At 48.3% G+C, this 15,127-nt stretch overlaps 1 protein-coding gene across 1 annotated transcript in view; it reads left to right on the plus strand.

The window, feature by feature from the left end:
- Positions 1-14,583: 14,583 nt before the first annotated feature.
- Ptgfrn (prostaglandin F2 receptor inhibitor) overlaps positions 14,584-15,127 on the plus strand; it is a 71,050-nt gene continuing 70,506 nt past the window's right edge. The window contains exon 1 of the mRNA XM_032896933.1: positions 14,584-14,881. Coding sequence (XP_032752824.1) covers positions 14,584-14,881 — 298 coding nt within the window. The remainder of the gene's footprint in view (positions 14,882-15,127) is intronic.

Consider the following 15,127-nt stretch of genomic DNA (forward strand, 5'->3'; position numbering starts at 1 on the left):
CCTCCAACAAGACCACACCACTTAATAATGCTACTCCCTATGGGGCCTATAGGGGCCATTTTCATTCGAACCACCACAAAGTCTTTCAGAATACAGGTAATGTTCAGCATGACCATATGTGTCTTTGGCCATCCTGATCCTTGGAGGCTAGAGCAAGAGGCTTGTGGTGAGTTCAAGGTTAGTCTGGACTGCGTAGCAATATCCTATGTCAAAAACAAACACACAAACGCCAGCAATTCCCACCTTTGCTTCCTGCCAGTCTCACACTCACTCTGGGTATGACCAGCTCCTGCCATGTCTATACCTTGGCTCACAAGCAGGGTCACAACCAGGCACAGTGATTCTCAAGGAAGAAAAGACTGTGTGTGTCAACACCTCTTTAAGAAAAAGATACTCTTCTGTCTTTGAGCATGAAGAGTTGCCAGGGTCACGCATGCCCTCTTGGCAAAGAGACTGGGAAATCAGACAAAGCAGGCAACTCCTGGGCAGGGGCTCACAGAGTCACCCCAACTGAAGGGCAACATACAACATTCCAGCCCCTGGATCTCTTCATAAAGAAAATACCTACAGAGAGGTGCAAAGTCTCCAGGGGAGCACGGTAGCTGAGTTCTAAGAGTATTTATACACAGTTCTGTCATTTTCAGGCTTCTAGGGTTGGAGGGGGAGGGTAAGTAAGTCCTTTCTCGCTCTCTTTGCAATGTGTTTTTGACTGTCCCAGTGTGGAGAAGGGAGCTGGAGAAATGTTTCCCAGAAAGAAAAATCCAAGGACTATGCATAAAGGGAAGGCTGGAATGTTTGGCTGAATGTGAAATTGTGCCAACTCCGGCTGAAACCACATAGACTAGGAAATGACAACGTCTCATGGAGAACGGTGCTCTGCACCATCTCTCTCTTCTCAAACGAAAGAGAACCATTTGTCTTTCCTGCAGGTGAAAAAGAGAGCTGAGCCTTCTCAAAGGGCCTGGAAGGGTCACACCTTCAAAGAGAGCTTCGGTTAACTCTACAGTGAGGGCTATCATTCTCAACAACACTCAACACACAATCCTAAAGAGGATCTGGAGCTGACCTGCAGGCAACTCGGCCGTCCATCCAGCCCTTACCCGAGTTCAGATCATCTGCAGTAACAGCTGTAATGCTTAGCAACCAAGAGCTGTCACATACGCCGAGTAGCAGGGAAATACGACCCATACCAGAGGAATAGGCACTAGAAACAGACTTTGTTTGGAAAATTCCTTCCCTAGGGAGATTTAAACACTGTTTACCCCCTCCTCATAAATTCCCAATGACAAACCAATATAACACTCCACTAAAGTTCACTTTGGGAAATCAATGGGTTTATTGGGTTAACTTACAGGGCGTGGGTGAGGGGTCGCCTGCAGAAGTAGAAGCATGGGTGACCCCTAAATAATATACTGGAAGTCATCACCCAGTGTGTGTGATGGCCTCCCCTACACATGCCTGCATGCTTGCAAACACACACACACACACACACACACACACACACACACACACACACACACACACACACACGTGCACACATGTTCCCTAGTCTGTGTACTCTTAGCACCTCCTGAGACTCTGAAGCCACCTGAAGTTAGGACAGAATCGCATACACATGCCTGGGATGAGAGGCTGGAGTCTTGGGAAGGGTTCAGCGAAGTCCCCCAAGTCAAACAAGATATTCTATGAGAAAATGTCAGCAGCCAACAGGATGGTTCGTGATGGACTCTGGAAAGCAGCCCAACTGACTTGACCAAGATGTTGAAAGTTCTCAGAGGATCCTGTTGTATAGCAGACTTAAAGTGAGGATTTTCCAAAGAGCAAGGAGACAGGACAGAGACAAGAATGACATAGCTTCTTGTCCTAAGTCCCCAAAGCTAGAAAATAGTAGAACTATGTCCTCAGAAAGCTGAGAGGAAAGAAGCCATATACATCTATGTATACATGCATGTATATACACAATCTTACAAACTATCATTCCATGTTCAGGGGAAATAGATTAAAAATGGAGACAAAGACGTCGTCAGGCAAACAAGAGCTGAAGGAAATTCTTCAACCAGAAGGAGAGTGAGCAGATGGAATTTGGGGATTACACAAAGAAACAGAGCTCTGGAAAGGAAAACATTTTAATGGTTACAAAAGCCTTCTTTTGTGTTAAAGTCTCCGATTTTTTTTTTGGACTAGTCAAAACAAAAATAACATTCACACAGTCTGAGATCTATGTAGAAAATTAACATGAGAACAGCACAGGAAGGGAGGAGACAAGGCAGAGGTGTGCAGCCTCTGCTCCTCCTGACCGGAGGTGGAGGCCGACTGTTAGAGGCTGCAGTTCGGAAACACAGGTTAGAGTAGAGGGGATAGGTAAAAGCCCATGACAACTCAGTGAACTATGAAACAGAGCAAATTTACACCCAAGGAGGGGCAGAAGAGCAGACAGGGTAAACGAAAAGAGAAAAGTAAACATCCTCTCCAAGGACATTAAAGGTGAATGTTTCAAGTACTCCAGTAACAGTAACTACAGAGTATCTACTATACTTTGTGTTCTCGCACCGCCCAATACTCAGCCCTGTGTGTGTGTGTATTGCATGTGTGTGTATGTGTATGTTTGTTAGGGTATGTGTGTGCTTGCATGTGCATGCATGTGTATGTGTGTGTGCACGTGTGTGTGTATGCCCTTGACATGTAGATATGAATGCTATGCATGTGAAAATCAAAGAACAACTCCCGGGAATCAGCCCTCCCACTCCATCATGTGAATCCTAGGGATTGAACTCAGGTTGTCAGGCTTAGCAGCAAGCTCCTTTACCGGCTGAGCCATCTTGGCAGCCTTCAACTTTCTCTTTAAATGTAAAGTCACAGGTAAGCAAACAGGATATCTATACAAGCATGAGTCTAGAAAACACCTGCAAAACGTATCTGATAAGTCTTCCCCAGTACTAAGGATTGAATGCGTGCTAGGTACACACTCTATCACTGGGCTACACTCCAACTCCCTGACAAATGGTTTATATTCAAAATATATAATGAACTCATAATTTATTAATAATAGACCAATTAAAAGTGGGAAATATTTTAACAGACATTTCCCTAAGGAAAATATCTAGATGGCAAAAGCACACAAAAAGTTGCTACATATAATTAGTCACAGGGGGGATGCAAATCAAAGCCACAGTGAGATACCACCCTCTACTGCAGAGTCCTTTAAACCTACCTGACAAGACCAAGTGTTGACAGGGCAGAAGAGCGAAAATGTTCATGTATTCCCCTGGAAATGCTAAAGTATTTGAAGCTGCAAGCTTGGGGAAGTGTCTATAAATTTAAATATAAGTCTACTATATGGTCCTATAATTCCATGCCCAAGGAATTTTCCAGAGAGAGAGAGAGAGAGAGAGAGAGAGAGAGAGAGAGAGAGAGAGAGAGACAGAGAGAGACAGAGAGACAGAGAGACAGAGACAGAGACAGAGACAGAGACAGAGACAGAGAGAGAATGTGTTCCCACACAAACTTACTCACAAGGATTCCTGATATCCTGGTTCCTAATAGGCTAAAAGTAGAAGGAAGCTAAATCTGCAATGACCAGTGATTGGCTGAACCAGAGATCATGGCTGCAGGCTGGAAGGGTTCCCAGCACTAATGCGGAGCAGCCTGCTGTACTCAGAACAGCGTTTGTGAACCTCCAGGAGGGGTATGGGAAGATCACCAGGTTCTAGGTCAGTGTGAGCTATGTAGTAAGTTTGAGGTAGCCTAGGAGACCATGTGAGACCCTGACTTAAAAAAATAAGTATCTCTACATAAGTCAGTTTATATGAAATGTTAGAAAAGGCAAAAGGCCAGATGACAGCAAGCAAGCTATCAGGGATCGGTGTAGAGAGAGGACCTTGACTTGTTAGCAGGTGCAGGAAACCTCAGGGAAGGATGGGGACTCTTCCTTATAGTGGTGGTAAGATGACATTTGTCAAAACTCATCAAAGTATTCATTTAAACAGATAGATTTTGTTTTGTATCATATGTAACAATGAAAAAGAAGAACCCCCCCTCGCTAAAACAAAACAAAACAAAACAAAACAAAACAAAGAAAAACTCCAAGGGATGTAGGAAAGCCAAAGGCCGTACAACAGAAAGCAAGGGTCTTTCTAAGAATTCTTCCTAGGAGACATCTCAAATCTCAGTGCCAGCATTCTCTCCAATGCCCGTGCTTAAGCCGATCACTGGTAAAGAATGAGGATTAAAATCTACATTTAGAGTGCTCAGGTATATAAAAGTTTGGGATCATACCCTGGGCCGGGAATGGAGCCAACGTCCCTTGAATAGAGACAAGTGAACCTGTTCCGAAAACCTGGGGACCTGTGTTACTCAGGGTGTCTGTAGCTTTGTAAGAAAACCCGGGAGCTGTGTTACTCAGGGTGTCTGTAGCTTTGTAAGAAGTGAGCCTGGGCTTTGGGTGCTTACCATGGTCAAAACTTTCGAGTCCCCAAGTGACAGTCCCAGCATTCTTGACCAGGGCCAGCTTTCTTCTCTGTGGACTCTTGGGGCCTCTGACGGGTTGTCATCTTGGGCCTCAGGTTCCACCCAGTAGACAAGGGGAAAGGGTGTGAGGAAGCCAAAGAACTGTTTCTTAGTTTGACTATCTTAATACGTACAACTTCTGCTCAACTCCGCGTCAAGAAGAACCATATCCAGCCAATACTAGGGGGTGGGAACTATGTTCCTAGCAGGAAAGCTGGCCCCAGTGGGAACTGTCCATACTTAATGTCCCAAGTACTCACAAAGCAAAAGCTCCTATTATACACGTCACCCTTCCTCAGTCGTCACCGTAAGGTAACCAAGGTTGGATAGGTTACCCAACTAGCTGAGGTGGTGGATGATCCCCAAGGCCATGAGATGCAACATTTTGTTCTCTTAGCTTCTTTTGTGTGGCTTCAGGGATGGGGTAGAGCTTTACCATTTGTCTTTGTCATTTGGCATCATGGTTCCATTCAGATCAATGTCAAAAGACATTGGGGGATGGGCCACACAGACGAAGCCCGGTATCTGCCTCCCCCTGAATGCTTTCGCAGCAGGCATCAGACTGAACCAGCCACTCTTTTCTACAGTACTGTTGACCCTCGTCTGTGCAGATAAAACAAACAGTATGAGTGTGTCTGTTCAAATAAATCCTACCCCTCTCATTTGGCAGGAACAACTAGTTCCCAGGACACCATCACTGTGTATTTCCCTAGGCTTGTAATGATGGTGTACAGGGAGAAGTGGTAGGCTTTTGATCTTGATGCGTGTGCATGTGTATGTGTGTGTTTCCGTATGTGTGTACGAACATGCATATAGATGCCAAAAATGGACATTGTGTTTTCCACAGTTCTTCTTCTAAAATAACACATATTATTTTATTTTTAATTATGTGTGTGTGTGTGTGTGTGTGTGTGTGTTTCTGCGTGAGTACGTGCATGTGTGAGTGCAGTACCCCAGAGTCCAGAAGAGGGCGCCAGAGTCCTTAGAGTTGGAGTCACAGGCAGTTGTGAGCTGCCCGACGTGGGTTCTGGGAACCAAGCATGGGACCTCTGCAATGAAGCAGGGCGTGCACTCGAAACTACTAAATCATCCCTCCAGCCCCCACCGTACTGTCTGAAACAGGGCCTTCCCTGAACCTGGAGCTCAGGAACTTGGCCAGGCCAGCCAGCCATTTAGCTTCCTAGGTCCACCTGTCTCTGCCACCCCTGCAGTAGCCCTCTAACCCTCTGGTTTTCACAGTATCTGTTGAAAAGTTCCTGGGATTATGTGTCTTATACACATGTTAAAGACAGCAGTGCAAGGGTATGCAGAGGTAGGAATGAGCCAGGAAGCTGAGGAGGTGGGAGACTCTAGAGGGCTCTTATAATTTATTAAGACAGTAGAACATTCTAGAACCTTTTTTTTTTTTTTTTTGTCTTTTTTTTTCTGGAGCTGGGGACTGAACCCAGGGCCTTGCGCTTGCTAGGCAAGCGCTCTACCACTGAGCTAACTCCCCAACCCTAGAACCTATGTTTTATTGCAAACAGATTTACTGCTGTCTCTATGCTGCCATTGTTGGCTAAACAGGTTGGAGGAAGAGAATTCTCAGAGAGTTTGGACTCCCTCGAAATCCATGCTAGCTTACCTTGGCATGCTTGCTGTCTTGGTCATTGTTTTATTGCTGCGAAGGCATACCATGACCAAGGCAACTCTTATAAAAGAAAGCATTTAATTAAGGTTTCTTACAATTTCAGAAATTTGGCTTACTGTCGTCACAGTGGGGAGCACGGCAGCACACAGGCAGACACGGTACCAAGAGATGTGGCTGAGAACTTTACAAACAGGCACCATGTGATTACAGGATCTGAAGGCAGAGAGAGAGAGAGAGAGAGAGAGAGAGAGAGAGAGAGAGAGAGAGAGAGAATCAGTCACTGGGACAGGCTTGGGCTTTTGAAACCTGAAGGCCCACCCCCAGTGACACACTTCCTCCAACAAGGCCATATCTGCTCCAAGACCACACCTACTCCAACAAGACCACACCTCCTAATCCTTCTCAAGTAATGCTACTCCCTGGTGACTAAACATTCAAATATGAGAGCCTATGGGGTCCATTCTCATTCAGACCACCATATTTATGGAAGGGGAATCTCTTCCCAGAGGAGAAAACCTCTCTCATATTGCTCACCTCCTTAATCAGAGCTCAGGAACTTTCCAAGTTCATTTATTTCAAGCAGTTTCCTCTTGGAAATCTAGCATAGAGTGGGTCAAACTTTCCATCTGAAGTGTTAATAATTCGTACTGCAGCTCCAGCTGACTGACTCCCTGGTCTGTCTTTGGCTTACTTTGTGGACTTGTTTAGATATCCCGCAGTTACTGTAATGTGCCCAGGTTTACTGAGCTGCACATGCCTCATCTTTAAAATGTGGGGCTTGGGCAATATTAGTGATTTCGGGTGATTTTTTTTTTCCTCCCAAATGAGCATGCATGTAACACTCTGGTCTATAAAAAAATGATAAAAACAGAACTCATAGCTGGACCCGAAGCAGTTATTGCCCTATCGTGTGTTGGGCATGGTGCCAGAGGCCTAGGACGCAGCCTCTTCTACCACCTTAGTGGACAAGGTCAGGCAACTTCTGGGTGCTGTGCTCAGGAGGATGCTGATGAGAGGGAGGGAGGGAGGGAGGGGAGGGAGGAGAGAGAGAGAGGGAGAGAGAGAGAAAGCATGGGGAGGGGGAGGGGAGGGAGAGAGAGAGTGAGCGAGCACATGGGGAGGGGAGAGAGAGAGAGAGAGAGAGAGAGAGAGAGAGAGAGAGAATGTGGAGGAGGGAGGAGAGAGAATGGAGGGGGGAGGGAGAAGAGAGCGCGATGGGGAGGGGAGGGGAGGAGAGAGAGAATGGGGGGGGAGGGGGAGGGGAGGGAGAAAAGGAGAGAGAGAGAGAGAGAGAGAGAGAGAGAGAGAGAGAGAGAATGAATGAATTAGTGCTACTGTGAGCCAACCTCAGGTGCAAAGAGTGGGGATGAGGGAGTCAAAGTCTGCCAGGAACACCTCTAGGGGCCCCTTTCCATGGTGGGAGCCATAGCAGCACAAACTTCCATAGCACACCTCACTGGCTCTCCGGTTCCCTGCCCTGCTTTCTGTTACCTCATTGCTGATTTCTGAGATCATTTCCTCAGGAAAGACTCAAGCACATCAGTGTCTGGAGCCATGTGAAGAGGGCGAGAGGCACTGCCAAGGCAGAGGACAAACAGAGTCAGCATGGCGTAGAAGGGAGTTCTGGGCAGCTTCACATTGGCCAGACCGTCCCGATTCTGCGCAGTTAGTAGTGTGGGATTGGACTAACTTGGCACCCATTGGGCTGGGCACTCGAGCCACTCCAGTTCCTCAAACACTGTGTACTTAGAGAAAGCAAACTACTCCTAATATTTACTCATCCCTTGCAGATGGATGACTGGTACGCTCCTAGGTGAGGAGAGGCACAAGTGCTGTTGGCTGCTCCTGGAAACAAGGCTCTATTTGTCTAGAGTTTGGTGGCCTTATGAGGGACCCCGTGCTCTGACCCCACAGGCCTCCACTCACTGCAGCCTTTCCCAGGCAAGGCGAGCTCAGCAAGATGATTACCTCACTGCATGTCATCTGCAAATGAGGAGTTGGGATTTAAAATGTCTTTTGAAGGGCAGGAGCTGTGGCCTGGATTTGATAATAAGGAGCAAAGCAAAACAGCCAGCACCTACTCAAGGAACCGGGAGTAAAGCGAGGGGGAGGGCAAATAAGGGCGGGGAGGTGAGGAGGAGCCGGGATGAAGGACCTGTGGGGGGTCCTGTCTATGTGGGGAGTCACAGCTTCCATCCTCAAGTGTTCTAAGCTCTGTGTTCCGTGGAAAGGAAAACACCAACGGTTACAGTATTTACAGAGTCCGAGAGGTGAACGGAAGTCAGTCTCTAACAAAAGAGCATCTGAGAAGCTGAGACAAGAATACAATTTCGGCATCGTTGTAGGCAGAGAGGCTGCTGCCAGGCATGACAGAGAGCATCTGTAAACCGGTCCTGTGCACAGCACAATGACAAAGTGCTCAGGGCTCTTGCATAGGACATCCCTCAATAAGGGCTGATGGCATCATGACAAAGAGCAATCAGTAAAAGCAGCTTTATGGGGGCGCCGTTGTGATGTATCCTAGTGGTAAGCTAGCTGACAGTCTATTTCCTTCATAACTCAGGGGACGATCTTAGGATTCTGGAATGTACAGGCTTCATTTTCTCCAAGTAGTCCTCCATAAATATTGTTTTTCTCCGCTGAATTTTAAAAAAAACAAATATTGTGAGACAGTACGTTTGAAATCACCTTCTGCATGTTGGCTGTTCTCGGGGGTGGGGTTAAGCATAAGATCATTTGTTCTGCAGATTAATCATCCCAGTCAGGGAAGACTTGACACCACCTGGTGAGGGGCAGCTGCCTATGATTCAGAAGTAGACCTCAAGCGTTCCAGAAAGTCACTGTGCATCCTACCTCAGACTTCACGAGCTCTGTGTAATAAGGTGTGGACCTAGCCACGGTTGGAATGAGAAGTTATTCTAGAAGTCCCCATGAAATCACTGGCTGCAAACCAACCACTCCAAGACAGACGATGTAGCCCTGCAAGTGATGGGCTAGCTGAGCTAAAGGGAAAAATGAGATACAAAGAACCCAAGAATGTGGAGATGTGGAGATGGCTCAGTGGACAAAGGCGCTTGACCTCAAAACTGACAAAACAGAGTACCAGCCGGTGGATCCCTTCTACAAGTGTCTTCTGGCTTTCATACGCACTGCACTGCAGTACACATGCTAATGATAAATTAGATTTTTTAAACAGAGGACTAGAGAGATGGCTCAGTGCTGCATAGGACCTGGGTTTGATTCTCAGCTCACATTAGACAGTTCACAACTGTCTGTAACTCCAGCTCGAGAAGACTTGACACCTCCGGGCTCTAGGGCATGTACTCTCACACGGTCATACACCTGCGACTCCATACACGACTGCCACATACATCTATCCTGCGACTCCATACACGACTGCTACATACACGTCCCCTGTATGAAAAACAATTAATTTTTTTTTCTTTTCGGAGATGTGTACTGAAAAACGTGTTTTTGTGTTTTACGACAGCAGTTGATGGTTTCTCTTTGGCAGTCAGCAGGTAAGTGGCAAGGAAGGTAGACCTGCGTTTTCCCAGGAAAACAGTAGCATCTGCAGTTGAGCTCGTCTGGTCTAAAGTTGCAGGACACGCACAGCCCAGCCCCTCCTTGCTTTTGTTACGTGAAAGAAGGAACAGTTAGAACGAAGGCTGAACTTTCCAAGAGTAAGCTGCATTTGGATGAACCGCCCATTTTAGGGAAAGGACATCCTCCCAGTTAGTGGGTCTGTGGCTCCTCCAAATGCTGCAAACTGCTTCTCTGGGGGGCACTAAACTTTAGGATGAATGTGTTTTAGAGATGAGGGTAGCTCCACTTGAACTAGTGTTGACCATTACAAAGCAGGCAGGTTCTCCTGGCATTTTTTTTTTTTTTTTTTTTTTTTTTACCAGTGATTCCTTGAAACAGTCCAAACAAATACGATTCCTTCCCTAAAACACAAAACTTCAAAACACAATCTGAAGACAGCTTTCTCAGAGTTCCCCGTTGTCTTCTCCAATCCTTCGGTGGGCCTGTTTCCATATAAGGTAGTGTTTCTCTGGAAGAGGGTCCACAGGCTCAGGCAAGAAAAACCATGGGCTTCTGAGCTGAATAGGAGTTTTAGACAAATGGACCTTGACTTTTCAATTTAACTGTGCTTTATATAATATTTAGGGCATATTACTAAAAGGGTCTTGTTTGATTACTTGAAAATCAGATTTTAATGGAGACCCTGTCTTTTGGCCTGTGATCCTACAGTCATTGTGACTGGTTTGTAAATATCACTGTAAAGACTTAGTGCTTGGGACTGAGGCTCCACATCCACAGCTGACGACAGACCCGGAGGGTTAGTAAGAACAGGCTAAGGAGAGAAAGAAAGATTACACCCACCCTTCCCGCCCCCCTTTACTTGCCCCTTACATACATGTGCACAACCAGGGGAAAGACTGTCCCGAGAGACAGAAAGCTCTCTGCCTGGCTTCAGCTGAGGGCAAGACATGGGCCAGAAGGGTAGCCTTGGGTACAAACCAGGTATCCCTTCCTCTCTCCCTCCCTCTTTCCTTCTGTCTTTCCTTCTTTCCTTCCCTTTTTCCTTCCCTTCCTCACTCCCTTCTTCCCTCCCTCCCTCCCTCCCTCCCTCCCTCCCTCCCTCCTTCTCTCCCTCCTTTTCTCCTTTCTTCCCTCTCTTCTCTATTACTGTTTGAGGAGTTCCTCTAGGGCCAGGGCCACAGAGACACCACACTGGGGCTCACATTTTCGGATTGCTTTTATGGTAGGGCTTCCTCCTATGATGCCTAAGAACATCATCTTGAACATTTCCCACCTTGGTCTTTTAGGGCAGCAGAAAGGATAAGAATTGGCAGTGTGGGGGAGAGGAGGGGTCACAAAGCAGGAGCAGGCCTCGAGCCAACTGCTTCGACCCCTTCCCTTGTCTGTCAGAGGGCAGCCAGGCTTACCAGAGCTTACAGAATCATCAACTCTCACCCTTCGTGAAGTGGGCTTCCCTTCTCCATTATTCTCTCTCTCTTTAAAACTCTAATTATATTTTCTAATTCTATCATGTATGCTACCTCCCTCCTGCCATCTCTTCATTGTTGGAGAATGAGCTGGTAGGCAAGTGTCTAACCTGAGCAATGTCCCCAACCCTTACATTTCTCTTAGATTAGTAATCCCTTAATTTCGATGGGGATGTTACCTCCAGACACAGAAGACAGTTTTGAATGAATGTGATTGCTGGGCTAAAATGTTTTGACAAAATACACTATTTTCCCTAAGACGTACTGCCATGGAGGTCAAAGTCATTTGGAGACCATGTATAGGGTAAACTTACCACATCTGGATGAATCTTAAGGAAAATGAGTAAACTCACTTATTTGGGAACATTTTAACATTTTCATTCTCAAAGTTGAACGATACAGTGTTTTTCTTCTGTTTTGCTGGATTTCAATAAGAAAACCTGTTTCAGAACGTCAGGATCTTTGTAGGGTATTCAAAGGCCACAGCTGCAAACAGATGTTTATCAAGCACTAATAAAGAGTGGTTGGGAATGGTGTCCTTGAAGGTCACTGAGTGAAACCCAAGCTGGGATTCATCCACCTTGAGGGTGGGGGAGAGTTAATTAGGATTACTAGAAAGTGAGTCTGGTTGCCTCAGGCAAGCCTATACAGGAACAAACAGAGCCACAGGTTGGGGCAAGAGGCGTACCTGTGTAGAAAGTTACTCACTGGCAAATAAATGCCTGTCATCATGGAGGAATCAGCAGCTCCCACGGAGATGAATGGAGCTACTGTGGGCCTCTGCAGCAGGCTCGGTGCTTCCTAGTGGGAAACATTGTATCTATTGGTAGTCAGAGCAAACGCTGGTAATAGAACCAAGGGTCTGGTGTCATTAATTTGTGCTTATTTTTTGCTACATCGGTGGATTCTCGTGATACAGTTGACTGGTTGTCAATCAGTCAATCAGCTGACAGCCTGGATCCACTTAAGTGTTCTTCGCACTGGCTTTGCCTGGATAGTCTCACTTATTCCTACGAGTTCAGTTGTTCACCACAGTTATTACCATGATTATAAAATGTACCATTAGTTTAATAACTCTTGGGTGCTGACATAGGAGAAGAGAAGGATTCCTCTCCCCCCCTTCACAATATGTGTACGCTTATTGTAAGTCCCTCCATATACCTCCCTTCTAGCGAGCTCCTGAACTGCCATTCTTACTGTACAGTTAAGCACTGGGGAAGTGACCGCTTCCTGGGTGGGTCGTGACTGGACTTTGCACCTGCTGCCACACCCACTAAATCACTCTGTAGGCTAGAAGCATTCCAGTGGCAGCAACTGACTCATGGCCGCGGTTCCAGGGTCTAGCTCAGAGTCTCTTCTCTGACAGCAAGTAGAGGGCTTTCCAAGGTCCAGATTTTGTTTGTTAAACAAAGGGTCCAGAACTCCTCTCCAGATGCGGGGAAGCAAGATGACAATGTGTCAGCCTCTTAGGTCCTCCAGTTATTAGACAGAGGTGGAAGCAGTATATACATAGTGTGCTGAGCTGACTGTGATCAAGTGCCAAAATGTGCAGCCCAGACGTTAAGCATTCTGGGTGGTAAGAAAGCAGAAAGATTGATGAGCTGAAATCTGAGCTTCTGGGAGAGCCAGGCCTTACGTTTTCCTGTAGTTCCAGCATATTTCAGAACTTAACATTGGACTTGTATTCAGGCTTGATAGAATGGAGAGGAAAAAAAAGAAAATTAAACTTCCTACAGAAATTCTGGGAAAAGAAACAACAGGGGCATGGGTGGGGGTGGGGGAAACTCTGTGAAAGGCTTGATGGCAAGATGGAAATTAAAAGAAAAAATATTCTTGAGGTGAAATATATTCAACACCAAAGTTACCATACCATTTGAACTGTTTAACTGTTGCTGCTCTGTGGCCGTGAGTAAATGTCCATTGTTGAGCCGCCAGGAATTTATTTATTTTGGTCTTTTGAAACAGGGTCTCATGAAGCCCAAGCTGGCCTTGATCTCTGTTTGAAGCCAAGGATGACCTTGAACGGATCCTGCCTTTCTGTACAGAGTGCAGTGGAGGTCGTCATGCCTGACTGGAAATAAATTTTTAAGAGTCTCTTTTCGGAAGGTTTCACACCTGGCCAGTCAGTCACATGTCAGTTAGCAGAAATGAGAAACGCTTGCGGAAGTCAGAGCAAGCTTGGTGTTCTGCGCCGAAGAGGGCAGTTTTCCCAGGAACATCTGTAATTTGTTTCACATATATTAATGAAAGGCCGGGGGAAGGGAGGGGGGTCACTGGATACCAGAGAGCCTTTTTGAGTGTCTGAATCATCCTTGTCAAGCTTTAAACAAGGAACACTGATTTCCCCCCCAGAGCTGTGAGGTCTTTTGTATTCAAATCCAAAGCACAAAACTCTATTGTGGGAGGAAAAAGAGTCTTTAATGGAAACCCAGTCGTGTCCACTTTAAGCAATGAATATAGTCTCAGGCGGCAGACATACCATTTGAAGCACTACAGCTAATAATAGATGGTGTGGGTTTTCTTTTCTTTTTTATGGGTACCTTCGTTGGAAGTTGTTCTAATTAGTACCACAGGGACCCTGGAGAGGAGGGAGGTGGGCCAGGAGGGAGGCAGGCCCACCCAACTACAGGGTGGTGGGTTAGAGCCTTGTTGGTTCTGATGGTTGGCTGAGAGTCCCTGGCCAACTCTCCCAAGCACACATCAGGCCTCTGGACCATGAGGGGGTGGGAATTCACTGCCTTTGAAGCTCTTTCAATCCTATCTGTGGAATTATTTTTAGCAAGGGCTAAGCAGGTGGCTGGTGGCATGCTTAGCTGGAGACCAGAGGGTGTACGTGTGGGTTGCTGGCTGCGAGACACTCGTGGGGATTCCACCGCGAAGGAATGTCGGGCGTCCCGGGATAGGGCCCAAACGATGAGGTTTCCAGACAAGTCTTCCAGGCCAACTTTTAAAGGTCGGAGGAAAGTTTCTCGAGGGGTGGGGGCCCGAGGGGAAGGCTGGGTGGGCTCGGGCGTCTCCTCCCCTTTAAGCGGGTGGCCCCGGCGCCTCCTCCGTTACCTGGAGCGGGGAGGGGCTTGGGAAAGTTTGTGTTTGTTGCTGGCACAGCGCCGGGTGGGAGGCGCGGGCGGGCGGACGCTAAGGCTCTTCCCTTTTGCTTTCGGGAGGCGGTCCGGGCTGCTGCGCCCTGGGATCGACGAGGCCGGCTCCGGGGCCCGGCGGCTGGCGGAGGGCGGGAGAGGAGGAGGCGGAGGGCCGCGACGAGCCAGGTGCGCACGTCCGCGCCGGCGCTGGGCTCGCTCGGCCGGCGGGGAGAGCGGAGCAGGCGCGCGGCCCGGCGGAGCAGCCGACTCTGGAGCAGCCGGAGCTGGAGGAGGAGGAGGAGGAGCGGCGGCGGGGAAGGAGGAGGAGGCGGAGAGTCGCTCCCGCCGGCCGAGCATGGGGCGCCCGGCGCCGAGGCCGCTGCTGCTGGCGCTCCTATCGCTGGGTGAGTGCGCGTGGGGCGCGGCGGGGCGCTGGGTCCCGGGGGGGCGCGGCTGCCGCTTGGAGCCTGGGGCACCCGAGGTGCCCGGGGCGGCTCCCGGGAGACCGGGATCCCGAGCGCCGGGCCGCCGGCCGGGAGGGGAGCGGTGTGGGGCCGATCGGAGCCCGGTGCACATCCTCCTGGGCCCGCGCTTTGGGTATCCGGAGCCGCCCGGCCTGACCGAGCCGGGTCCTCACGTGTGCCGGGGGAGTGGCTCGTGGCCGGTTCTACCACAGCGCTCTCTACCTGTTGGCCACCGGGAGCCGGGCTCACCTTGAACTCCCGGCCCCGGAAGGTGCGGGCGGCCCCAACCCGCGTGCCCGGCTGGGCGGAAATGTGAGCCTTTGCTGTGTCCCGCCATAACCGAGGCCGGTCGGGATCGTTCTTCACTCGCTAGCCCATGCTGAGTTGCTTTTCCAGGGAAGCAAGAGAATCCAACTTCCTTCCACGAAGGTCACT

The sequence above is a fragment of the Rattus rattus genome, chromosome 3 (assembly GCF_011064425.1).
Source record: "Rattus rattus isolate New Zealand chromosome 3, Rrattus_CSIRO_v1, whole genome shotgun sequence".
NCBI classification, from domain to species: Eukaryota; Metazoa; Chordata; class Mammalia; order Rodentia; family Muridae; genus Rattus; species Rattus rattus.